This window comes from Neolamprologus multifasciatus, chromosome 6 (assembly GCF_963576455.1).
Source record: "Neolamprologus multifasciatus chromosome 6, fNeoMul1.2, whole genome shotgun sequence".
In the NCBI taxonomy this organism is placed as follows: domain Eukaryota; kingdom Metazoa; phylum Chordata; class Actinopteri; order Cichliformes; family Cichlidae; genus Neolamprologus; species Neolamprologus multifasciatus.
The window spans coordinates 28099401-28124286 of NC_140444.1; the positions used below are offsets into that span (position 1 = coordinate 28099401).

At 39.9% G+C, this 24886-nt stretch overlaps 1 protein-coding gene across 3 annotated transcripts in view; it reads left to right on the forward strand.

The window, feature by feature from the left end:
* Window positions 1–24886, forward strand: part of tmem131l (transmembrane 131 like) — a 33035-nt gene that overhangs the window by 1582 nt on the left and 6567 nt on the right. The window contains exons 3-24 of one of the 3 annotated variants that reach the window (XM_085162579.1): window positions 6802–6845; window positions 12630–12701; window positions 16000–16123; window positions 16237–16353; window positions 17692–17796; window positions 19035–19109; window positions 20290–20443; window positions 21106–21164; window positions 21242–21347; window positions 21432–21534; window positions 21714–21858; window positions 22040–22210; window positions 22297–22363; window positions 22440–22563; window positions 22683–22752; window positions 22890–22999; window positions 23112–23181; window positions 23286–23413; window positions 23703–23845; window positions 23943–24129; window positions 24429–24614; window positions 24727–24876. In XM_085162579.1, coding sequence (XP_085018705.1) covers window positions 6802–6845; window positions 12630–12701; window positions 16000–16123; window positions 16237–16353; window positions 17692–17796; window positions 19035–19109; window positions 20290–20443; window positions 21106–21164; window positions 21242–21347; window positions 21432–21534; window positions 21714–21858; window positions 22040–22210; window positions 22297–22363; window positions 22440–22563; window positions 22683–22752; window positions 22890–22999; window positions 23112–23181; window positions 23286–23413; window positions 23703–23845; window positions 23943–24129; window positions 24429–24614; window positions 24727–24876 — 2510 coding nt within the window. The remainder of the gene's footprint in view (window positions 1–6801; window positions 6846–12629; window positions 12702–15999; window positions 16124–16236; window positions 16354–17691; window positions 17797–19034; window positions 19110–20289; window positions 20444–21105; window positions 21165–21241; window positions 21348–21431; window positions 21535–21713; window positions 21859–22039; window positions 22211–22296; window positions 22364–22439; window positions 22564–22682; window positions 22753–22889; window positions 23000–23111; window positions 23182–23285; window positions 23414–23702; window positions 23846–23942; window positions 24130–24428; window positions 24615–24726; window positions 24877–24886) is intronic. The other 2 variants (XM_085162580.1, XM_085162581.1) reach the window with 2 other exon arrangements.

Here is a 24886-nt window from a genome sequence, read left to right on the forward strand (position 1 = left end):
CGTCGGCCGACAGCGCTGTAAACAACGGTAGACTTTTGCGTAACAAGCAAGCGAATAATGCAGAAAACAGTACAGAGAGAGAGAGGGGAGAGAGCGTGCAAGAGAGCGAGCATGCGAGAGAGAGCTGTGCATCGTGGTCGAAGCAAAACAATAAAAGTCAGAGTGAATTCATGACTTTGTTTATGTGAAGCCTAGTTTGGATCTTCTTTTGCTGCTGGTTCGGTCAATATTGTTTGGAGAGAGATAAAACTAACAGCTTTAGAATCAGCGCATAAAGGGCGTGAACACAAAGCGCGGACCGCCGACAGATCAGAATCAGCGCGCTGTCGGCTTTCAGCCCCGACTGTGAGAAAGGCGACATCTCACTGATTCTGATCCGCGGTTGGGCTGTGTGTTTAAGTCTTTGTGCAGAATCCATGTTCCTGCTCTCATTTACTGTCTTAGCTGTTTGGTGGTTGTTGAAATTTTGTGAGATTTCACCAGAGATTCTGGCATTTCGGGCAAAATAAATTTATATTAAAAAATCGATTCAGGATTTTAATGAATCGATTTTACGTTATCCAAGCCAGAATCGATTTTAATCGATAAATCGATTATAAAAACCCACCCCTACTTCTAATGGCTGTGTTTGTATTTGGCTCTTTATGTGCACACTTCCAAAAAAAAAAAAAGCATGAGTTAAACAGAGTGAACACGTGTGAGTTAAAGCATCACCGATGTTTTTGGACTCAGTTTGCAGACTGATTTGGGTCTGTTTGAGAGGGAAAAACTCGTCAATACCCCGCCACGATTTTGTCAACATAGTTATCGAGAAAAGTTATCTTGCTAGTAGTCACAGTTCATTAAACAAGTCCAAAGTGAAGGCAGAGCGGGAGGTCACCTGCCATGTGGCTCCTCCTTATTTTCTTTTGTACGTGCTATCCATTGTGGAGTTCAGTTAGTAACACACACTGACAGCCTGAAGACTTCTTCGCAGTTGCTTCCGGCTTTGTGGTTCACACATTTTAGTCTGGGTTATGCAGTTCTTTTTTGTTGTTGTTGGGTTTTTTTTAAGTACTTCCAGTCATTTAAAAAGTGGGTGTTTGTGATTATTATGTAATTGTGAGGCAAGAGCAAGGGTAAACAGCACAAGTCCGGTGTTTACTGATAAACCTATCATGAAGTCACCAGCTGGCTTGTCAGGTTACCTGAAAGGGGTGTGTGGCATTTTTCCTGAACAACTCTGCAAGGAGACAGTGTTGAGAGTTTGGCTGCTTTAGGTGAAAAACTAGATGCAAACTAAACGATTTGCATACCTTTTTTTAATTTTTTTTTTAAAGAGTTCAATATTATTCTTTTGTGTCCAACTAAAAGATTAAAAGCCGGCCTCCTTTGCACAGAAACATTTGCAGAGAGTTTATTTTTGCCACTGTATAGTATAGTTTTTCCAAGCTTGCTTTGTGGTGTGCACCCTACGGTAATTGCCAGAGACCAGAGATAACACCGAAGCAGTTGATTCAGCATTGCAGATAGTTCTTAGTGTGAGTTGTATACGCTGATAAATAATTCATATGCTGAGGGGACGAATTTGATGTTTCTTTTGTGTTTTGTTTTTCCACACTTACCCCTACCTTGCAGATCAGTTAGCAGGTGGCTTGTTGACATTGTTGAGTGTCATATGTAGTATTGGATGGAGCGATTGTCTCAGTTACATGAGCTATGTGAAACAGAGCATAACATGCATGTCTATCTTCTACCCCAGTGCTGTGGGCTCACTGAAGTAGTGATGCTCGAGATGCAGTGTCATATGTGCAGATATATCGTCAGAATCAAATCTGGGCTGTAAATACATTCCTGTAATACTTGCAGTGACTGCTGCACGTTTCCTTTGTGACCACATTGTGCTTTTTGTAACCATTAACATGCGTTATGGGTCACGTGTTTAGATTGGCCTCTGGTCTAATGATATTGGTTGAAGTTCCCTGGTAATTTTAAATAAATTGCCGTTTTATCTGCTTCATCTTCCTGTTTGGGTTTTGTCATTTCTGCACTCATCGTTTACAAACACTGCTGCTGTGCTTGTGAATATTCCTTTTCATGCGTTATCAGCTCAGCTGCTGCAGTGAGCAGCATAAGCTTGTATTTTATTGTTGTGCACACTCTAGTGAAATTATTTTTGTTTCATTTAGTTGAACTATTAAAGGTGTTGGAGTTCTTGAAAGAAATTTACATCAGCTGGAGCTTTTCATGCTGAGGCCTATAGTTTCTGCTATGCTGGGGAAAGGTTTATGTGGTTAAATGGTCGGCTGTTATGAAGCGTTTTTACCCTTAGCAGTTCTACAAAGCAATTTACAGTGTTTCTCGTTCACCCACTCACACCCCCCCCAGGGCTTTTTGTGGCTTCACTGGTCCGAGTGCAGCGAAGGCAATAAGTCTGCTTTACATCATTTAATGGAAATTTCTGCATTTTTCTCTTATGGCTGAATTTTATTTTATTTTTTTACACAAATTTATACTATGCTTGAGCACTATGCATGAAACATCAATTGCTTTAAAAATTGCCTATTTGGAGGAACACCAGAAACTTCCACACTTGCACAATAACAGCTGTGGGTCTAACTTCCATTGTGACTAATTTTAGCGTCAATGTCAATTGCCCAGGGCTGTTTTTGCAGTGGCAATATGTTTATGTACATATCTGTCTTGAAAGAAGACTCATGCAGTTTCACAGTTATTAAATAATTCAGTGTGTACGTTCATCTTCTGCGAATAGCAGAAGAGGGGGGGGGGGGGGGGGGATATCTAAGAAATGAATCAGCTGTCGTTCGGTTAGCCTCTCATCCAGCACGTTAACTCCAATCCACTGTCTCAGACTGCAGCTGCTGAGAGTAGTCTTTGTTGTGCTTTGCGTCCTTGGTGAGCTCTGCTTAGCAGCACATGAACCACTTCTCCATCTGCTGCAGGTTCTGGTTAGAGTGGCCCTCCAGCTTACTTTAGAATGTAAAGACAAAGACTCCCATCGCCACCTAAATTATACCGTGAACCTGCCAGAAAAGAAGCCTAGCTACTGAGCCAGTAGGACAGTAAAATATGAGGTAGGAAGACCTAGGGTACTCCCTTATCAGCAAGTGAACTTTCAAAATAGGACCAAGGAAGTGTTGCACTTGTAAGGATTTCCTCATGTTATGGTGAAACAGGCCTTTTTTACCCTGAGCATGCCGAGCATATTACACACCTTTATTACAGAAATCGGGGTTAGATCTGTTATAGAAGTAACAGCTTTCAGTTAAATATTCCCATGACTACTGTTACCATAAAACAGTGCTTAGTACACGGGAAATGTTTTGGGTAACTAGTAGAGGTAGGAATCACCATACATCCCACGATACGATATTATCACAATACTTAACGCATGATACAATATTATTGCAATTTTAAAAAATATTTTGCAATATTCAGATTCTGTACATAAAGGTAAACTTTATCAATATTCATTTTATCTAATATCAAAGTCTCACACTCAGTCTTTCTCTCATTTCAGTCAGTTTTATTGTTGACAAACTGAACGGTTTGTATTACAGTCTAGTCCAACTTAACTGAATGCAACCATCTGGTACAATTATAGCTATTCTAAACTATGAAATTTATGAAAACTATGCAGCCCATTCAGCAACTGAAGAATTTGAAAGTAAATTAAAACAAAATATAATTTTACATTAAATAAAAAAGTTTTAAACTTAATTAAAATAAAACATGTCTTAAATTAAAATAAGTAAACTGTCATGTTTATAGCTGCCAAAAAACAAGTTAAACACATTTGGACAGTGAAGGAATGTCAGGATTCTAAAGGAGCTGATCAACATGCTCTTAAGTCAGAGCATGTACCAGTCCACAAAAACGTTTTTTGTAACAAAATATCGATTTTTGCTGTCCCTGTATCGATACATTATTAGCAAACAAAATATCACGATACTACACAGTATCGATTTTTTCCCCCCACCCCTAGTAACTAGATTCCTACTTCACACAAATGTAATACTGGAAGGAATGACTGGTAGCATGCTTTTTATTCTGCAGGAAACCTATGTGTGCATCAGAAAAAGAAGAATTAAAGAGCATAGTTGTTTTTCATGGTGATTAATAGTGTTCTATATCCATTGCTTGTAAAGCATTTAAATTTCACTTATGGGTTTTTGGTTGCCAATATGATACAAATAGGAACCAGTTTTTGTGCAGATAAGACATTTTTAAATCTGTTAAAGGATCCTTCAAAAATTTCTTGTATAACGCCATTCAAGTTGTCCTATGTTATTTTACAATCAGCTGTAATGGTCAGGTCTTCTACAGTTCAATTCTAAATCTGCTAATGCATTTCCTACTTCTTAAAAAAAAAAAAAAAGAAAAAGTGACGTTTTGTTAAATGCCACCAACTTACTTAGACTTAGATCCTCCCGCGCCTCGGCGCATCGGGCGACAAGAGAGCGCCATTGAACTCGGTCCATCGCGGCAGTTGTTGCTTCATCCCATGACAGTTTGGCTGAGCGTAAATCTTCAAGGAAACTCCTCCTCCATGTTATTTTGGGTCTTCCTCGCCGTCTCTTTCCATTTTTCGGGTTCCACAGAACCGCGACACGGGCAGGTCTCGGGTCCGGTAGCCGAAGGATGCGACAAATTTGAACCGACGCTTGGTGACTTGGACATGGAGCGGCTCTACTCCCGCACGTCGATATACTTCCTCATTGGTAACGCAATCAAACGCCACCAAAACATGCAGTAACTTACAGTTTATTTGAAAATGAAATTATGAAACTGAGATGTAAATACATTGCACCTAAATGAATATGTGCAAAGTATTTATTACATAACAAAAGTTGTGATGGACTGTTATTTATATCTTGTTATTTTTATCTTGCTGCCACATAATACTAATGTAGTAGTGAGTAATAGTCACTGCAGGCATCCACTTATCCTTCATTTTCATTGCCCTGATGATCCATGTATGAACTCAGTTGTTCAGAGATATTCCTGCGTTTTTGTGTTGTCCACGTTTGGTTCCCGTTATTTGTGTGTGATGTTTATTAGCTGCAAACGGAAATGATTTGAACTGATGTAGTCTGCGGTACTCTATTAATTTAACTGGGTGGGCATAGATGATCCTAAAAATGTGTGCAGATTTTGAAAGTTATATAAACAGTCAGTGTTTTATCATGAACATGGATCAGTTTAATTTAAAAAACAAAAAAACAAAAAAAACTTTAAAAGATTATTGTTAATGCTGACAGTATAAGTTCGCAGAAATTGGAATACACCAAAATAATTTTTATGTGTATATTAGGGCTGCAACTAAAGATCAGTTTAGTCGTCGACTTATCTGCCAATTTTTCTTTGATTAGTCAAGGATTATCTCAGTAATAATAATAATAATGGATTGTATCTCAGTTATCAATAATATCTCAGTAATAATAATAATAATAATGGATTGGATTTATATAGCGCTTTTCAAGGCACCCAAAGCGCTTTACAATGCCACTATTCATTCAATCTCACATTCAGACACTGGTGGAGGCAAGCTACGGTTGTAGCCACAGCTGCCCTGGGGCAGACTGACAGAAGCGAGGCTGCCATATCGCGCCATCGGCCCGTCTGGCCAACACCAGTAGGCGTTGGCCAGACACCAACGCCTACTGGTGTCTTGCCCAAGGTCTTGCCCAAGGACACAACGACCAGGACAGAGAGCCCGGGAATCGAACCGGTGACCTTCCGGTTACAGATACGCTTCCCAACCCCCTGAGCCACAGTCGCCACAGTAACTCTTATCTTCGCTTCCTGTGGGCAAACCTCTTCGAGGCTCCAGTACTAGTAGTAAAGGTTTACTATTCAGACTATTTAGCCATGGCTGCCGGAGGATTTTGCTTTTCATGATCTGATTTATTCAGGTGTCTTGAGATGAGCCCCCTGTGGGTTGTTTTGTGACTTAGTTATGTATAGTTTCTTTTACCATCTGATTGGTGAGTGCTGCACCATTGTTTGTCTTTCTATAAGGTCCTCCCAGCATTACAAAGGAAATCTAGATGATCTTCATTGTCAAACTGAAGTTCATCATTCTCAATTCCAATTAATCAGTTTGGTTGTGTGCTCAAGTCTATGAAGACTCTGCTTACAAACATCATACCCTGTGAGAATGATGGAGGCTAACATGATCTGGAAACTTATAATGGTGCTGACATTGTAGCATTCCTCAAAAGTCTTTGGAAACAGTCCTGTTTCACAGGTCTGTGTAAATATTTCAAGGCTGGGTCATGGCTTAGTTTTCACTATTACTTACTTTATCAGCTTTGAGACCTTATAGGCAAACAGTGTCCTTCCCAGATTATTCAGTGAATTGAATTAGGGTCACATGAGGTCTTAACAAGTTGAAGCACATCTTCAGGGCGATCTTAGGATACACATAAGCTCAAGTGTGAATACCTACTTAAATGGGATATTTCTGTGCAAAGACATCATTTTTGCATTGTCACTGTGGATGAAGTATTGTGTGTAGATTGAGGGGGGTCCATTGTAAAGATGAGTTCAGACATAAAATGCTGAAAACGCCCTTTTTTAGTAGAGAGAAGATGTAGTCATCCATAAACCAGATTCTTATTGCCCTGTTCTAAGAACTGCATGACAGTCCACCAACATTGGCAGACATGAGGTTAGAGCCAGGATGCACAAGCTCTAATGCCATTTTAAGTTTCCACTGACTGTTCCAGGTTCACAGTAAAATCAAATTTGATGCAAATTGGTTTATCTGTTTTGTTTTGTTTTTTCATCAAATTTCAGGTGGAGAAGGAGCGAAGAAAAGAGGGTCTTCCACTCGAGGACAGGTAAGCTTATCAGTTAAAACTGAATACCTAGGTAGAGACTTGCCAACAAGATGCATGATGGCCAACAAATAACAAACCTACATAGAGATCTTGTCATACATAAGGGTTTCTTTAGCAGGGTGCAAATTAAAATTCTACTGTACGCTGTACATTTAAAGATGTTGCGTCAAGGGATTTGTGTAATATGCAGCGTTAAACTGTAGCTGCTGGGTGACGTGTTTTTTCTCTTCACACAGACAAATGATGCAGTGTGGTTTCAGTGTAACTAGCTTGAAGTCTTTGCCTGCATGCAGGCTGTGTTGTTTATTTTGGTGAGTGAGGGGGTGTGATGGAGAGAGTTTGGGGGCGTGCGTTACAGAGGCACAGAACCAAATTCCTGCCTAATTTTAGAACTCCTTGAAAGAAAAAGGAGGGGAGCTCTGTCTTTCCCATCTGTTTCTGTTCCTGCTTAAAACTGGTTGGAAAAATAGACGTTTTCTTCAGAATCTCAACAGTTCATAGTGTTGCTCACTATCAGGCTAGTGGTGTTGATGGCTGCTCAGAAACGGAAGCAATCTTGAGGCGTGTTACAATTGCACTTGTAAATATTTTCTTGCCTTAGCCTTCTTGGTTATCTTTCCAAAAATAATTGTTGAGCAGAATAAATGTCAGTAAAATCTCTAGTGCCTATGCTGGTTCAGTACAATCTCTGAGACTGTACTGATTATCTTTAAGGCAGTGTTTCCTGCCTTAAATATAAGATTTTTTTGATAACTGTTCAATTATTTGTTCTGCTTATCAGTGTGTTCCTAATCAAGTCTCATGATCCCTGATTTCTTGAATTATCTGCGTGTTTTGAAAAAGGCGTACATGTTTTCTCTGTCACGGTCTCTGAATGGGTTTTGTTTGCTGGGAGCTGACGGTCTAGTCAAACTCACTGTGGATGGTGAGCTCATTGTAGCAGTTTAGTTTGAATGAATCAAATGAGAAAGTACTTTCTGTTTTTCTCTCAAAAAAAAGAAGGCTGCTTTGTGGAGCTAATGCGTTTATGACATAGCATATCTGGCCTCTGTCCTGCACATTCTTTGGTTTGCACTCATGCAAAGAGAGTCAGATACATGGCAGTCCAATGTTCCCAGAAAGGTGTTTTCTTCCTGTCTTTACTCAAAGTGATTATTTTACTGGCACAACTAGAAGCATTTTTCGTTTTCTTGGAACCTAAAGCAAGGTCCCTGATATGAGTTTGGGAGTAAGGAGATAAAATGGAGAAAAGTTTTGCAAAAAGGTTTGCAAAGAAAGAAAAGATACATGCATGCTGCATATTATTGGATATCAATAGGACACAAATTTAAAAGATACTAGAGCTACTTTGGTCACATAAACATAGTCTTCCTGTTTCAGAATGACAGATTGCTTCTAAATGGGAATCATCATATTTATTTGAAAGATCCAAACACCAGGAAAAATGTTTGTGGAATATGCAAGGTACTTGATCAAATTGTTTGTAATTGGTTGTCAGGTTGAAGAAATTCTCAATTCTCTGTACCATTTTAATATTGGGTTGATTTTGATGCTACCTTACCACAGAAATATTTCAGTGCACTCGTCAGCATCAGCATGCAGTAGTTTAGTAAATTCATTTAATATTTGCAATAGAAAGTGTCTGAATAGACCACATATGGAGTTTAGCAGGCAACTTAATTAATTTAGTAATATCAGAATAAATGTATTTTTATATCATGCAGTCAGTGTTGATTATTAAAAAAATTATCACTAAAACCTTTTGTTAAAATAAATAGCTTTTAGCCAATGCCAGCTTTCATAAACGTGAAAGACTAAATCTGTAGCTGTTTTAAATTGACAAGCATCTTGAGTTTAATGTGATTTGCATGTAGACAGCAGTGGGTGAACAGTGTGGGAATATGACTATTTTTAAATCTTGAGAGGTGAGAAGCAAAAGAGGCTTTGCAGTTCTGGTTGACCTCAAGACCTCCTGAGCCGTGAGGCCTCTCGTGCCTGGGTTATCAGGCACTTGCCAGGCCTGCCGTCACCCTCTCCCAGCCTAAAGAGCAAAGCAGGCAGCATATGCAGAGGTTAATGATATCTCTGTCTGTGCTCTTGCGCGTCAAAATATCTTAGTCCCACATCCTTCTCTTTTTAGGCCTTTTTACTTTTTTCTCCACCAGGATCATTTATGATACTGCTTTATCAAGGTATAGTGTTAATACTGTGGCATGTGGATTTAACGTCATTGTCAGTTCACACGTCTGTGAATAAAGTTGATCTAAACCCTTGTCTAGTCCTAACCCTTTCCCTGGAGCGTGGCTCAGGTCACTGCTAACACTGACTTTATTTGAGTTAGATCCAAGAGCTCAAATAGCACCAAACATAACCTGTTATTTTTGTACTGTGGCAGTGGACAGAACCCTCAGACTACAGCTCAGTGGTGTGCTTGTTAAGAGGCTGGTTTTTCTTCATGGGCAGCTGCTTTTGAATTTACAACAAATTCCAAGTTCCTAATGCACATGACAAGGTAAAAGCCCCCAGCTAACCTTTGAAGATCTGAACGAAGCCTGACACTACTCACCACTACAGAGAGAGGAGTGTGTTTCACTTTGCATTTTAACATTTGTTCAGAATTTTTGCAGAAGTTAACATTGTTCTGCAGGTGGTCTTTTAGTCCGAGTCAGTAGAGAAGTGTGCTTTTAATTATATGAATAGCTATGAGGTGAAACTGTTGACCTTGAAACAACAATGCTAGCCATGGCACGGCACTCCTCTGTACAAGCACACAACCTCATTTCCCTTTCACATTTGACCCCTCATACACTCACCCACACACTGTTTTTCCACTTTGAGTAAGACTGAAATGATACTGTTTAACAGGCTAGAAATTAATAAACAATTAGAGCTATACTGAACGTGAGAGGGAAGCCCTTATTATGTGATGCAATAGGCATTGTTCCTCTGAACAAGCCACAGCCAGTTCATCTGTGGTTTTTTGTATTATATTTGTGCCTTCATTCTTTCTTTAACTCAGCATTTACTTGACATCCATTTACACGTGTTTCTCTGTGAAACGTTTTCAGAAGTGTCACTGTATTGCTACACCACCTTCAAGAGAAGGTGTAGCATCTGAATTCTGCAGTTATCACAATTACTGTGCTCTGCTGATACGTTGATAGCCATAAAGAGCTAATTTTATGGGGTCTGAATGTGGTTTTTAAGAGGACTGGACCCAGCAGAACCAATAATTTTATTTTCTCTCCCGTTTACTCGTTTAATACATTCATGCAGAACATTGCTGGTAATTATGAAATTGTATGTCCATCTATTTATTCACACTGGTTGATAGTTGCATCATTGCCGGTTTAGTCAAGTTGGGGGGAGAATTTTTTTCACACTTGGGATGTTTTTGCATCTTCTGTTTTAACAAGTACAGCATCAGATTTCCTGATTCTCCATTTTACTGTCAAATACTTGTATGATCACAACATTTGTATCTGCCAATGAAAATGGTGTTCGACAGAGTTGGTGCCTTTTTATATTTATATTTGTGACCTTTTGCAAACTCCAACACGCGTTATGAATAATGGGCGTTGTTTAGTTTAGTCTGAAATAAACTGTTGTTGTTTACATATCCTTCTCTTTGCACCTACTGATTGGCCAGAGGGTAGAGTAGAAAAGATAAACAGTTCCTTAAGAGCAGATTTGTTATTTCACCCGTTTCTCTTCAGCTACCTGTGTATAAAAGTGTTGTGGACCTGAGTGTAAAATCAATCATGGCTTTTTTCAACAACACAGCATGTTAAGTTTGTAATTTTTCCACTCAGCAGTAAACACTGTTCACCAAACACCAAAACCAAAGGTACAGACCTTCCTGTAAACCGTGGCCATCTTCAGTGTGTGATCATTTTTGCACAGGGTCCTCTTGCTTTGACTGTGCGCCAATTGTTCTGAACTTTGCTTGATTTTGGACTTGGGGAAGTATTCAGTAGTCAGTCAGTAACCCCTAAAATCCCATGATTTCCGGGAGAGAGAAATGCCTTGTGGATATCTTGGTGTCCCAGTAGACCTGTTGCTTCATCATCATTTTTTTCTTTAAAAAAATAGCTTTAAGAGTTATTAATCTGTTCACCTTTAAAAAGAGCAGCCAAGGACAAACAAAAATTATGCTAACACTGAGTCAGATCTGTGAGAAGAGGCTTGACATCAGAAAAAGAGCAGACTCAGACTCAGTCAAAGTACTTGTTACTTTTAAAGAGAAAATAAACGCGTGTCTTAAAAATTCTTTGTTATCCTTGTGGTGTTTTTAGTGATGGTCCATTTTCCGACATCAGATACACAACACAGCTCTGCGCTGCTTACAAAGTGGTTTTCATTTGGTCTGTTGTGTATTAGCACATATGTTGCCCTTATATAGAAGTGAGCGTCTTCCACCTCTAGCTGTGTCATGAGACTTAGAATGTGGCCACACCAGCAGCTCAGTCACTTCCTCTCCTGCACCCATGCTTGCGTGCTGTGATAGCAGACCCCATAATACTATAAGTAGTTGTGGTAGATGGCCATCTGTGACTGATATGAGGAACTGGTACTAACATAACCAGCAGTTTGTGAGATATTCTCTCCAGCTACAATGGCCAGCAGAAGATGCCACCCCTTTTGTGTATCTCTAACAAAATCTAGCTTGCCCAGTTGGTGTGTGTGCATATAAGGAAGTATCGCTGAAGGACAGTAGTTGTTGTATGAATTGACCATTTTCAGTATTACTCTCCTGCATTGTTTACTGTACGTACACTTGGCAGTGTATTTTGTTGGTGTTACAGTCATTATTTGGGGCTATAAAAGATTTAGCTTCCATATATTTACTAATATAAGCTGGATGCTTTTTTCTGTTGACAAAATGACTCAGTCATTTAGTCTGGAGAGCAAACAATGCACATCAGAATGAAAACATGTTTCCTAGCTCAGGATAGAGCTACAGAAGTATAGTAAACTGAGGTAAATTAAAGATGTATATGATCTGAACTATGCTGTTTTGTTTTTCAGCATACAGCGGGATGTGCGATGTATCTTGTGGACATGAAATTCATTGCTCACGGGCACTGTTGCCATTATTTTGAGGGCGTTGGCTTTACTGATAAGATGGCTGTAAAATAGCAGTGTCACTCTCCCTTCCTTACTTTTTTGGTGTTTAACTTTGGTCCTTGTAGCAGAGCTTTAGAGTCGCGGTTTTTATGTGTATAAATACTTTGTTGTTCTGCTGTCAGGGATGAACTTTGTCTTCAGATATGATAACGTTCAGAGTTCAGCATGAGCCCAGGTTTTGGAAAAAACAGTTTGTGACCAAATGACAACCAAAAAAAAATGCTTGTTTTCCAAAACTCAGATGTAATAATTTGGTGGTACTCAAGCTCCGTACTGTCAATAAGAAAATAGTCAAAGATATTTATATTATGGGGTATAAATAAAAATAAAATGAATAATGTCCATGAGGACGAGTGCAATAAATGTCTTTGTTTAGAAAAAGTATATTTGTATTGGCACTTTACAGAAGCAACAATGACTTCTGCATCTGCAGACGTATTTTTAGAAGTATTGATTGCTTACTCATCACATCTTTCACTTGTCACTAAATCTGACAAACGCTCACAGTTATTCATTTAAAATACAGTCTTTGTTTCTTTGATCTACAGTTTTTGAAGATCCTAAACGATTGTTTATGAACTTTGCAACTTTTCTGTGTTCAGTCAAATGCACAAATGGTAACAGTTTGTTTTTGCTTGTTTTTCTTTTGATCAACAGCTCCTCCCCGTATATGCAGGAGAATGGGAAGGCTTTGCATTTTCAGCCTCCAGTGTTAGAGTTTGGGACCCAGTAAGTGCTGCTCTCACTTTCTGCTTTAATATTTCTATCCAAGCATTGCTGTTGTTAATATTGTACTGAAGAGGATGACAGCTTTAACTATATAGTCAGCAGCATAAGACAAGGGGAAAATGTGATTTGATTTTGCAATGTCAAATGAATGATGTGGAAAACCCAACTGAGTTATTTTAATGTAGAGCTAAAGCAAGCCAGTGGTGTCATCTGTCACTGTGATGAATACTATAGAAGGGAGCATTTCATAAACTGAGGGCCCTTCATTGTTAGAATAGCCAAGTATGTCAGTCAGTTTGGTTTTCCAGCATCCAGACAGACTGCAGAGGGTTGAACCCCGCCAGATGGGGTTAAGAACTTGTTTGCCTTGATACTCCCAAAACACACGGTCTATTAGGCACAATACTGTGGTTGCACAGCAGTCCCCATTGCTTCTGCTTAAAAGTAAACAGTCACAAGCAGCTTTTATTAGTTCATATTTTATGTCATAGATTTGGAATGCAGAAGGAAAAAGATATCCCAGTATTAGATACATATTTGGACACTAGAATGAAATTGCTTCTGGGAGTTTTTTATAATGGTACTCTAAGACTCCCCATCCACTCACCATTTTGTGGGGGGTTTTTTTGTACATGAGTTGTGGGATAACGTTGTGGTTCTAACAGTAACACTGACTCAAATCGGTTGATATATGTGGCCAAAGAGAACAAAAATGAACATGCTCATAAGAACAACAAAGTACATTTGAGCAGGGGAACGACAAGTGATGCAAACCGCACCAAGCACTGTGTTTTATCTTAAGCATGCTGGGGTGCCTAGTTTGGCATTTCAAACAATCTTAATAGAGCGTGGCATTTTGATGTGGTTAAGAAGATCATGTTTGCCAATATCAAGAGTATTTTTGTGCCTCTTGGTGATAATTTGGCATTACATGTAGTCCATACATGTTTGATCAGGCTGATGGTGGTAGTAGTAGTAGAAACGATTTATTTTGACCACAGTCTCGCTTGATTTAAATTCTGCTGTACATGCAGTTCATTTGCCTAAAATGAAAGTAAAGTCGCTCTGACTGACAAACAGAAAGCAAAAGATGCTTCATTTGAGGCTTGGGAAATGTCTCAAATGAAGAGTCTGGTAATATGAAGAGTTTCATGATTTTCTGCTGCAAATTGTCTTTTTTTTTCTTCCCCAGCCCGTTTTTAAAATTGTCTCAAATTATATACTGTAATGCCATATTGTGTAGTTCTTTATATAGATCTCTAAATTAAACTTTTTCATAATTGTTCAGAGCTGAGGTGCCTCTGTTTGTGTGCATTTCACTCAGGACAACTACAGGCGAGTAAAACAGCTTTTCTCTCTGCATTCATTTGTTGTGAGACAGGAGCATTCATACTCATGCATATACAGAAGAGAGCAGCAGACATGACGTGGATTATTTTAAACCCAGCATGGAAAGGAGGAGCTGGGTTGGAGGTGGAGTTCAAACGAGCTTGCAGAGGTGGCAGCAGCAGCTGTACAGAGGCTAAAGCGACTTAAATTACCCCACTTACTCAATTTGCCATTCAGATGTGTAGACAAGTATGAGCTAAGTAACAGAGCCATATCTTACTCTTCTTACAATTTTTTAAAATAAGCCTTGTGTAGTAATTCACTTTATGTCAGTGCATAACTTGCACTTCTAATTTTAAATCAGTAAAAATAAGACCCCTGTGTTCCTGAGCTTCCCCCGCAGAGAAGGAAGAAGCCGTTGTATACTTTGTTCTTCCTGCGACGTTGAGCAGAAGAGACACACAAGATGAAACGAGTGGCAAAATGTCAGTAAATCCTACTACACTGAGACTGCACTTTGCAAACAGCTTTAAAGGGATAGGTTCAAATGCACTTACCCGCACATGCAGTTGGTCCGGCTACCAAACATTTAATAGAAAGGCTCAGATTACAGTTCACAAAACGGAAGCGTGACTTTGTTCTCTGCTGAGAATGACTTTACGCCACTATATGTTGTCAGTGCAAATGGGTTATATTACAAACTGTTTAAGCTGCTCTTAACTTGATCTGTACATGCACAGCTGCACTGCTCTGATCAAACGGAAAGACTGTGGCGGAAAAACAAAACCAGTAGTACTTGGAGCAGAGTGGGGTCAAGTGCTGTTTGCTCAATGATTTCTGCTACCACATATCAAAGAATAAAACCGCTGTCAAGTGAAGCCAATGAAGGAAAGAGATGCACTGTGAAACCTTTTGTCCTTATCATATTATCACATTGTAATGTATGTTAAACAAATGCTTTCTGGCCCAACAGGCTGAACATTATGTAAAACATGTTCTCAAAAGCCCCCCCCCCCCTTTTTTTCTTTTTTAAATGAGGGGAAAAAAGTCATGTGAGTATTGATCTGCCTAGAAATGGGACCTAGCTCTCTTTACCTGTGAGACTGTCAGCTTTTAAGTTGTCCCACTTCAATTATACACAGATAAAATAACATTAACATCCTTCATGACAGAAGGTGTTATACAGATGTGTGTAACTCTGAAGTGCCCTAAAGTGCTTGTGCGAAGGGCAGGGTAGGAGGTATTCACCTAACACAAAACCCTAGGAAGCGTCATGTGACTGTAATAGATTAAAAGTGGCCAGACTGAGAGAGTTTGTTTGATATAACAGCCAGCTTTTCATAGCCTTCCTTATTTGCTTATTTGTGTATGTATGTGGTTTTAATTCTCACAGTGGCAGCTTGTTTGGATACAATAAAAGAGCTCATACATGTTACTCATCTTTTCCATGCAAATCGTTTGAGTTTCCTCTTACAGCTTCCCTGTATTGACAGAATGCAAAATGCTACTCATCTACTGCAGAGGATCAGAACTATGAGGCTTATCTAAATTATTATGGAAGAATTTGTAAACATAGACTTAACAGTGGACAAAGGATTAACTTTCATATAAGTGCAAAGGCTTGAGTGTGACCGTCTTTGCTCAGCTCCACTGGTCTTGCTCAGCTTCATATTATAGCTTTAAACTTGTTATTATTTGGGATAGAGAAATGTGGTTTACATAATTAAACATCATGTAAAGAATCTCCCAGGGTACGCGTTCAAAACTATGCATTTTTAAATAAACGTTCATGCACACCCCACTTTCTCAGGGAGCAGCAGGGGGATCTAAGGTATGCAGGCATGTTTGAATATTCTTATAGATGTGTATGTAGTGAACTATAATGATGTGTACCTCCATTTATTCAGCTAGCCATGGCACTCCTGTAACTCACTGGGGAATCCTAACGTTCTCGTGTGTGTCTTTACAGGCCGCTGGGGCTGCCAAGAGCTGAAACCATATATATACACAACCCCAGTCAGGAAGTTCCTGTCACACTGCTGTCAATGTTTACATCCAGCAGGCATTTTTACATACCTTCCTTTCACAGAAGAGTAAGTCCGTAGAAGATTCTTAACAACTAATGATGCTTAGAAATAATTGCAATTGAAGTAAAATGTGTATCTTGTTCAAATAACTTATTGCTTCGTGTTTTCTCTGTGTCCAGGTGATCCCTCCTAGGGGGAAGGCATCTTTTAAACTAATTTTCCTCCCGTCTGAGGAGGGCAATATAGAAAACACATTATTTATAAACACATCGGCCCATGGGCTGCTGTCATACCAGGTGAGTTGCAGACATGTTTTTTTTTACCCTCACTTTGTGTCTCCACGATAGCATTTGCTTACTGTTTGCATGCTATTGTTTTATCGCAGTATCGCAGTCCTTGTATGAGCTTACAAACCATCTCGGTCATGTCAGCTTTTGTTATTCTCTAAGAAAGTGTTATCCAAAATAGAAGCTGACCAGACTGCTGGTTTCATGCTTGCTTCGTCCCACGTGCACACACTCATACGCAAGTCAAAATGCTGATCTTTGTGCCATTAGAAAGTTGAGCATGCAAATGATGTTTTATTCAAAAATTGTTTGCAAAGCATGGCTGAGGCTAAAGAAATAAAGAGAAATAATGCTGGTAGGAGAAAGCGCTTATTTATTCAGGGCTCCGCTGTTACCTTGAGGTAGAAAGCATGCTGGTTTCATAAGTTTTTTTGTTTGTGTATTTGAGGCTTTAATTATTTCACTGAAAATGCTTTTGCTTTTTACTGCAACTCTGCAAGCTCGAGTTAAAGTAGATTGCTACAAGGAAAAGAAAAATAAAGTCTGGTTGTGAGACCACTTTAGGGTTTATCTAACCTCAGCTTGCTTAAATACTGTAGCCTTTGGTTAGCTTTGTCAGAGATGTTTGCCTTTCAAGGCTCAGCTTAACTGAAAATTGTGTCACTTGCAATGCTTGCTGTATTTGAAGCGGGATCAGTTAAGTTGTAAGTTGGATGTCAGACATAATTGGGCTCTACACTGAAACCAAAGCATGCAGAGACTGCCCACAGGAATCCAAAAGTCTTAAGTCTGTAATGACGGTTGTCATAGGCAAGTCTCGACACTCGACAGCCATCTTGGCAACTCCTCTGGCATTTATTTATCACCAACAAAACTCAGAGTTTCCTGGTTCGATTATTATTAAGGAGTGGCTTTGGGAGTAAGGGTGTTCACAGGCTGCTATTATTATCACAGCAGCAATATCAGAGTTTGACTTTATTTCAGGATATAATCAGGATCAAGCGGTCACACCTGTGATTTTAAAAAAGATACCATAAAAACTTCTATGTGAAATTAAAGTTTGCAACAGTGCCACAACAAAGAAGTAAACACGAGCCAATAACATGCCACTGTCTTTAATACAGTAATGTTTGCACTTGATAGTTTTGTATAATTTTCTTCATAGTTTAAACATGTAGTGGAGCTATATTCAGTCAGTTTGCCTTTATTGTTTTTGAGTTCTTCCGTGTGCATTCAGACTGGAATAAATCATCCCAAACACTCGTATGTGTTGATGACACTTGTTTGTGTACTTGCTGACGATGTTTCTCAGTATAAATGTATAAATGTTAACTGCTTGTTTTTCAGGTATTTGGTGTGGGAGAAGACCAGGGATCGTTAAAATCTGTCCAAATTAAGGATAGTCTGCTAATATTCCCTCACATCCAGAGCATTAAGCTGACCCAAACTCAGGTACTCTTGAATGTCTCTGTGTTTTTCTGTGGAGGACACACAGAGTATTGAATAAGAGCTCATCATTGGAAACAGCTGATTTTCCACTTTCCTGCCAACGCTGATAAACAAAATTGGCAATTGCAAAGATACAAACAGGAGCTTTGTTATTCACACTGGCATGAGCTGGGTCTTATTAAATTATGAATGTGTTTGGCGTCAGCATAAAACTTGATAGAGAAAAAAAAGCTTCTTTTTTTAACATTTTTAATTAAAAATGTTAATGTTTGCTTCCAATGTAACAGACACTTGATTTCAAATCAAATTAGCCACACAGAAGCATTCATTCGTACACGCTTCACAGCGACGCAAAACCGAAAACCAATGAACAACTTCTGTATAGTTTTTGAAAGAAGCTGAGGCAGTGAAAGTGTGTGTCTGTCTTTGTCTGTGTGTAAGAGGCATCTGAAAGGCGTGTCCGCCTCCACAACAGGAAGTGGGGTGGCAGTTGCAAAATGTCAGCTGAGCGAAGTGCAGAGACTTGTGTTCACTCAGTCACACAAACGGCTGCTAAAGCTACATGCACGATTTTTTTCTTTCTATCTCTCCCCCACAGCGTTCATGTATATGTGTATTTCTTCTTATCGCACACAAATTGTAACATTTGCACCAACTTTACAATTTTTTGCAACATTTTTTTTTCTTTGTGGTGTTATGCTTCATGTTGTAGCCGATGTTTAAGTCTTTTTAGTGCCGTTTAGGTTCTTATTCCATGTTATGTGCATATGAGGTTGAAAAGGTGTTTTTCACTCTGTCTTGCAACTTTGTAGTGACTTCCCCATCTGAGCTCATTCCCACTTTACACATAATTGCTTAAGCACTTCAGTGCCAGGACTTTCAGTTTTGTTCTGTTCTGTTCTGTTGCTTGAAGTTCAGCTCAGATCTGTAATTAGGTACATGCATGTATGCTTACTTTTACTTGATGTTCTTTTGTCACACCTTTCCCAAATCAGCAGCTCTAAAATCAGTGTAAACAAAGTGGATTGGCCATCGTTTGTTTATTTACCTTGAAAAAGTGTGGTCTTTATACACCAAATTGTTGTACTTTAAAATATCAGAGTGCAACTTCAAGAAAGCTGCTCTAAACTTTGTATTCTGTTGTGCACCTGTTGGGATTACAGTACTGCAATGCAAATGCTTTTACAGCAAGTAAAAGAAAAAGGCTGTTTAACCTGTGATGATTGCTGTTGCTCTTGCAGGAAGATGCCTCCAACATCACTATACTGGGTCTACTCCTGGAGTGCAGCTTACCGAAGAGTTGGAACAGTCCACAGGTAATTTGTCTCCATCTGTTTCAGTAGTTGTCGAGCCTTTTCAGCTGACACGCTGCTCTGGAGAATCATGTTTTACAAGTACAGGGATTCGCGTGCCTGGATTTTAGACCTCTGAATTTAGAGGATCTGGGAAGATCTTGGCACGTTACTCCAGCTCAGAATGGTTTTAAACACACCTGAAAATTCAGCAGCTTCTTTCAAGCACTGTTGTTGATTTTAAAATCCTAGATATTCTTGATTTCTGCATTTGAAAATATCAAAAGAAAAGCACGATGCTATGAAAAGAAGCTTAGGGGAAACTTTGTGGAAATAAGGAGAAATAAATAGAAAGGCAGTTAGCCGCGTACTTGATTTTTTTACGATGTGTGATCTTGCACCATTTTTAGTTCTCCCCTACTTAGCAAAATCGGAGCTGAGCTTCACTCCTCTTGAGCAGAAGGCCTGCCAGTCTTAAACTTCTAACAGACAGCCGGGCTCGTCATCTGAGCGCCTTCTGTTTTCTACAGAAGCCCTGAGGAGAGGGAGATCTCTTGCCAGGCTTTTAATTGCTTTCTCAAGAGACCTTATAATCGAAGAAGTGCACATGAAGTGAGAGAAGACGGCTGCAGACACAGACAACTACGCTGTCATATTAATACAAACTGAAATCTTCCTCATGTGCTTTGGCGTGAGTGCCCCGGCTGTAACTTTTGGCTCGTATTCAGGACCAACACCTGCTGCTCAGTTCTTTTTCAAGTGCACTTGAACAAAATGGGCTTTGGGTCGGAGTCGCGGCTGCGTTCAGATCAAATGAGCCCAACAGAAAGTTAGCAGCAGTCTTGGTTTCACGGGATTAGTTTTGCTTTTGCAGGCCTTGATCCCCCAGTGGCACCAAGCCATAGTATCTGTCTGCAGTTCGTCAAGTGGTGATTCACCCACTGAGACGATCCCTGGTTTGTAGTGAGATTTGCACTATCCCACTACTGATCTGTCAACTTTAAGAGGGTGTTAGTAACAGGGAGGGTGGTAGCAGTTAACAGACAGGCAAAAGTGGGCAGCTAAGTCAGGGTATGTATTTAGTCTCTGTTCCCGCTTGTTGGATTTTGTTTTAAATTCTCAGATTACTCGTCATTGTTCATGTGCTCCTTATTTTGTCCTTGTGTTTGGTGCATGACTGTATGCTTTTCCTGTTCTGTCCCAGGGGTCCTGCCTCCAAAGCGAGGAGCGTCTCAGTCTGCAGATTAATCTGTCGGCGCGCGGTGACCAGCCTGCTGACCTGGACAAGCTCAAGCCCTATGTCATTGAGCACATTTTGGTCCTACTGGTGGCTCCTGCTGCTGAACAGGATGCATTCGGTGGGTGTCTGCGACCTTTCTGATTCATGCCCTGAAGGCAATTCACACCGCAAGCGTGCCACGCTGCACGACCTGACTCTGACTGTCGTTCATAAAACAGTATTTCAGTATGAAAAGAGAAACATGCACTGGTATTTTATTTATTTATTTCAGCCTACACATGAATGACATCATTGAATGTTTGTGTGGTGAAGCTCTATCAAAGCAAAATAATACTTACTTTTTAACAGATTTAACCATAACAGAGCTTCTATATTTCCTGTGGAGTCGCTTCCATTTTTTTAAACGTATTAGTTTAACTAGAGAAGGAATACAATTAAAAGACTTTGATTATTTTCCCGTTTTGAAAGAACCGTTTAATAATGAAAGGCATGGGAAATATGACATCAGTCCTGATTTTGTTTTCTTTCTCTGGTTTTTGCACCAAATCAAGGGCGAAGGTTCAAATTATTTTGGCCACAGTTGTGTACACAGCATCAGTGTACAGTTCCTGTGATTAGTTTGAACCATTATTGTTTTTCAGAACCGCTTTCTGAAGTATTTTATTGTACTTACCTGTTTTCTGATGTCGCTTTGTTTGAGCTGTCATCGTCATTCTGTTGTATTACACATGGATCACATTTGTATACATTATTCTCATTCCTCTTTGCTTCTTCCAACAGGGGAATCAAAAATAAGAGTTTATATGTTAAATTCTGGAGGGAAGAAGCTGTATATAAAGGTGAGAGTTCTGCCTTGTTGTACAACAGTCAGCGAGTAGAATTATTGCAGCTCTAAAACATTGTTTTATGTCTCCAGGACATGCAGGTGCTATCAAAAGTAGAGGCTAGCTTGGACTTTAATCAGGTTCTTCTGACACCAGAAGCAAAAAACTTCACTGAAGTGGCTACACTGGCCTGCAGAGGTGACTACCTATTTAAGTTGCAATCGTTTGCTCTAAGCCCGTACCGATTCTTCTGAGTGAAATTGTATTTGTATTTTCTATCAGGCTCGTTGCCTGGCCTCGACCAGAAATGTATAAGTCATATCAGTTTGAAAATTATGGGAAACAGGACGGCCTACAGCTTCCCTGGACTACATGTTCCACACAGGTAACATGGAGGAATTTTGTAATCATCACAATAAACGTATTTCTGATCTGAAACAGCGTAGCCCCAGAAATAGTTCATTTAAAAGTGTTTTTAAGGTACTAATAAACACAGACAAGTATATCATCTATATTTTCCTTCTGGGGTCATTTTTATACTAATGTTTTTATTTCTTTCTCCAGATGGCCTGTTGGGGATTTGTTCAGCCTGTTTCAGATGAAACAAAGAGCTGCTAACCAGGTGGACTTGTGGCTCAGCAACCCCTTCCCTGTGCCTCTCATTGTGTTGAATGCAAGCCTCTCAGAGAAGCTGCAGGGGGTAATGAAGGTAGGCATGCACTACTATGCAACATGTGATGATAGGATGCAGTTTTTATCACACGATGATCAAATTTGCGCTAGGTTATGGTGCATAGATTTTGACCTGTAACAAGTTATTCATTCATCATATTGATTCTAAACAAAGTTGAAGATTTAACAGATTATCTCTTCTGCCCCCTGTCTGTCAGGTGATGAACTTCAACACTCCACTGACAGTTCCTCAGGGCTGCTGGCACGTCCTGTCCCTCCAGCTGCTCAGCAGGGCCCTGCCTGTTAACCAGGTCTCCACCCTGAGTCTGAATACCAGCCTGGGCACAGCACTGCAAGTTCCACTGTACTTCCATCCTAATCCTTCCAAGGTAAAATAGCAGTTTCAGTGGTGAGTAGGTAGTGTGTTTGGGTCAGGCATTTGTGTAGAAATTAAAAGTTGTATGTTTGCCATCAGGGAGAGGTGGTGTTTGAGGCGGAAAGAGAGTGTGGACGTCCTTGTCCTCTTAGACTATCTGAAACAGGTAAAACTTCTTTCTTTCTTTCTTCCTGTGATGGAAGATGTTATGATCCAAGTAATCTTCTGGTGTGTTTTATTAGGTCGCTCAGAGTGGCAACGCTCTCTTCTTCCAGATTTTTCCCACTCGTCTTGGGCTGTGGACAGCAAACTAGCAGCTGAACTCTGCTCTCGATGGCAGAGCCGCAAAGACAAGCTGCCTTGCAGGTTATTCTTGAATTTAACACACACACACAGAAACACATACTCCTGCATTGTGTGCTTTTATATTCCATCAGCGGTCAGCATTAGCGTAATTATTCATGTAAATATATTCGTCTTGTCAGGTGGCCGAGACTCCCAGTGGAGGCATCGTCTCTCCTGGACTTTGGTGCTACTCCTGTCAATGAGAGCAAGGTGGGTGATGTTTGTTTACTGAAAATACAGCATTTATTTTTTGTTAGTTTACATTTTAAGAATTTTTTTTAAATTTAGGAAACATTTATTCTTAACAAGCATTTGTCTTATAAAGGAATTTTTTTTTTTTGTTCCAGGTTAAGACATTCATGCTGAAGAACCCTTCGTCTTCAGTGGTTTCTGTAGAGATTCGGGTCCTCTCTCTGTACCCTGCTCCCCTGGAGGCTCTGGACCTTCTAACCAAATGGTACATTGTCAAGTTATTGTTGCAGTTTAGTACACGGCTGTTTTGAGTTTTGATGCCGCAGCATCTCCTTCTACTCCACTTCTGAAGGTGTTTTCTTTGTTTGGATTGGCAGGTTTAATATCAGCCCTCTCTCTGTTAACATCAGCACAACAGAGTTCTCTCTGTTGGCTTCTTCCTCCAAGGTAAGCCTCGGAAAAACTCCTCAAAATAAAGCTGTGCCACTGTCTCATGTTCCTTTCTTTGACTAATCCTTTCCGTTTCTTCCCTCCTGTGTGCATCTGTACAGGTGGGTAAGAATATGGAAGAAAAAAACAGAGTCTTACGTCTGCTGCTGCAGCCCTGGGAGTCCAGAGAGGTTGCTGTGGTTTTTACTCCCTCTGAACACAAACCCACCACCACCATTCTTATCATCAGGTATTCATTGATAATAGTGTTAATGGTTTTGATTGTGTTTTCTGGGTCCATGTGTGCTGAGTTTTTTGTGTTCTATAGACATTTCACAAATCCGTTTTCTGCCATTTTTGTGGTACAAAAGTGTAGTGGAACATGTTTTGTAGCCAGTTTTTAAAAAGTTGGTAAGTTGTCTGTTTATAACACTGAAGACTAAATGCGGCATGATTTAAGCGTCTCTTGATTTCCTATTTTAAGTTTTGACGTCTGAGTTTGTGTGTTTTTAATCTTTTTTTCTTTCTTTCTTTTTCAGGAACAACCTGACGGTGTTTGACATGGTGATGGTGCAGGGCCACGGGGCTAAAGAGCTGCTAAAAGTCGGGGGGAAACTGCCCGGTCCTGGGGCCTCTTTACGCTTTAATGTTCCTCAATCAACGCTAATGGAGTGTCGTGATGGTGAGAGTGAAGTTTATCAGCTGTCATATTAATGTAAATTTTAAGCTAAATGTATGATCAAAATCAGGCTAATGGGCATTATTTCTGACGCTTACAGGTCTGCGCAGCAATAAGCCCCTTTTTGCCATCAGAAAGAGCTTCAAGGTGGAGAATGCTGGCGAGCTTCCCCTGACAGTCATGTCAATGAATATAAATGGTTACAAGTGTCAGGGATTTGGCTTCGAGGTGCTGCAGTGTCATTCCTTCAGCCTCGATCACAACAGCTCCTCTGAGCTCACCATAGCGTGAGTGGAATTTCAGACCCCTTTCCTTCATGACGTCCCTTCATTTAACTTTTTGGGTTTCATTTTAAGCCATAATGTGATTTACTTTGCTGGTTGCGCAATATATTAGTTGCCCAATATCCTACTTCTCTTGTTATGTATTTATTTTTTGCTATTTCTCTTCCTTTTTTATATTCTTGCACAATATGTCCTGAATATGTCTTCCTCTCCTTTTTTAAAAAATCTCATTGTTTTGGCTCTTTTTTTTAATCATTTTGCTGTTTGTTTCTCTCTCTGCCTCTACCTGTCCGCGACTTCAGGTTTACCCCAGACTTCACCTCATCCTGGGTCATTCGGGACCTCACCCTTGTGACATCACGTGGCACTTCTTTCCCTTTTACCCTCAACGTGACGCTTCCCCATCACATGTTGCCCCTCTGTGCCCAGGTGGTTCCTGGCCCCAGCTGGGAGGAAACTTTCTGGGTGGTCACCCTCATCTTCACATGGTCAGTAACAGTAATTTGTGAGGAGAAGCGGATGCATCGGGGAAAGTTTATTGATTGGGGTTTAGTTTTTGATTAACTTGTAAATTTTTTCGGATCTCTGTTTTTGTTGCAGTTTCTCCTTGTTTGGTGTGTGCCTGATGGCCTTTTATCAAGCACAGTTTATCCTGCATGAGTTCTCTGCACCGAGCAGCAGGAGCAACCACAACTCTGTCTTGTCCCGGGAAAATGGTTCAGTCAATAATATCACACCTAATGGAGTACAGTATGTAGAT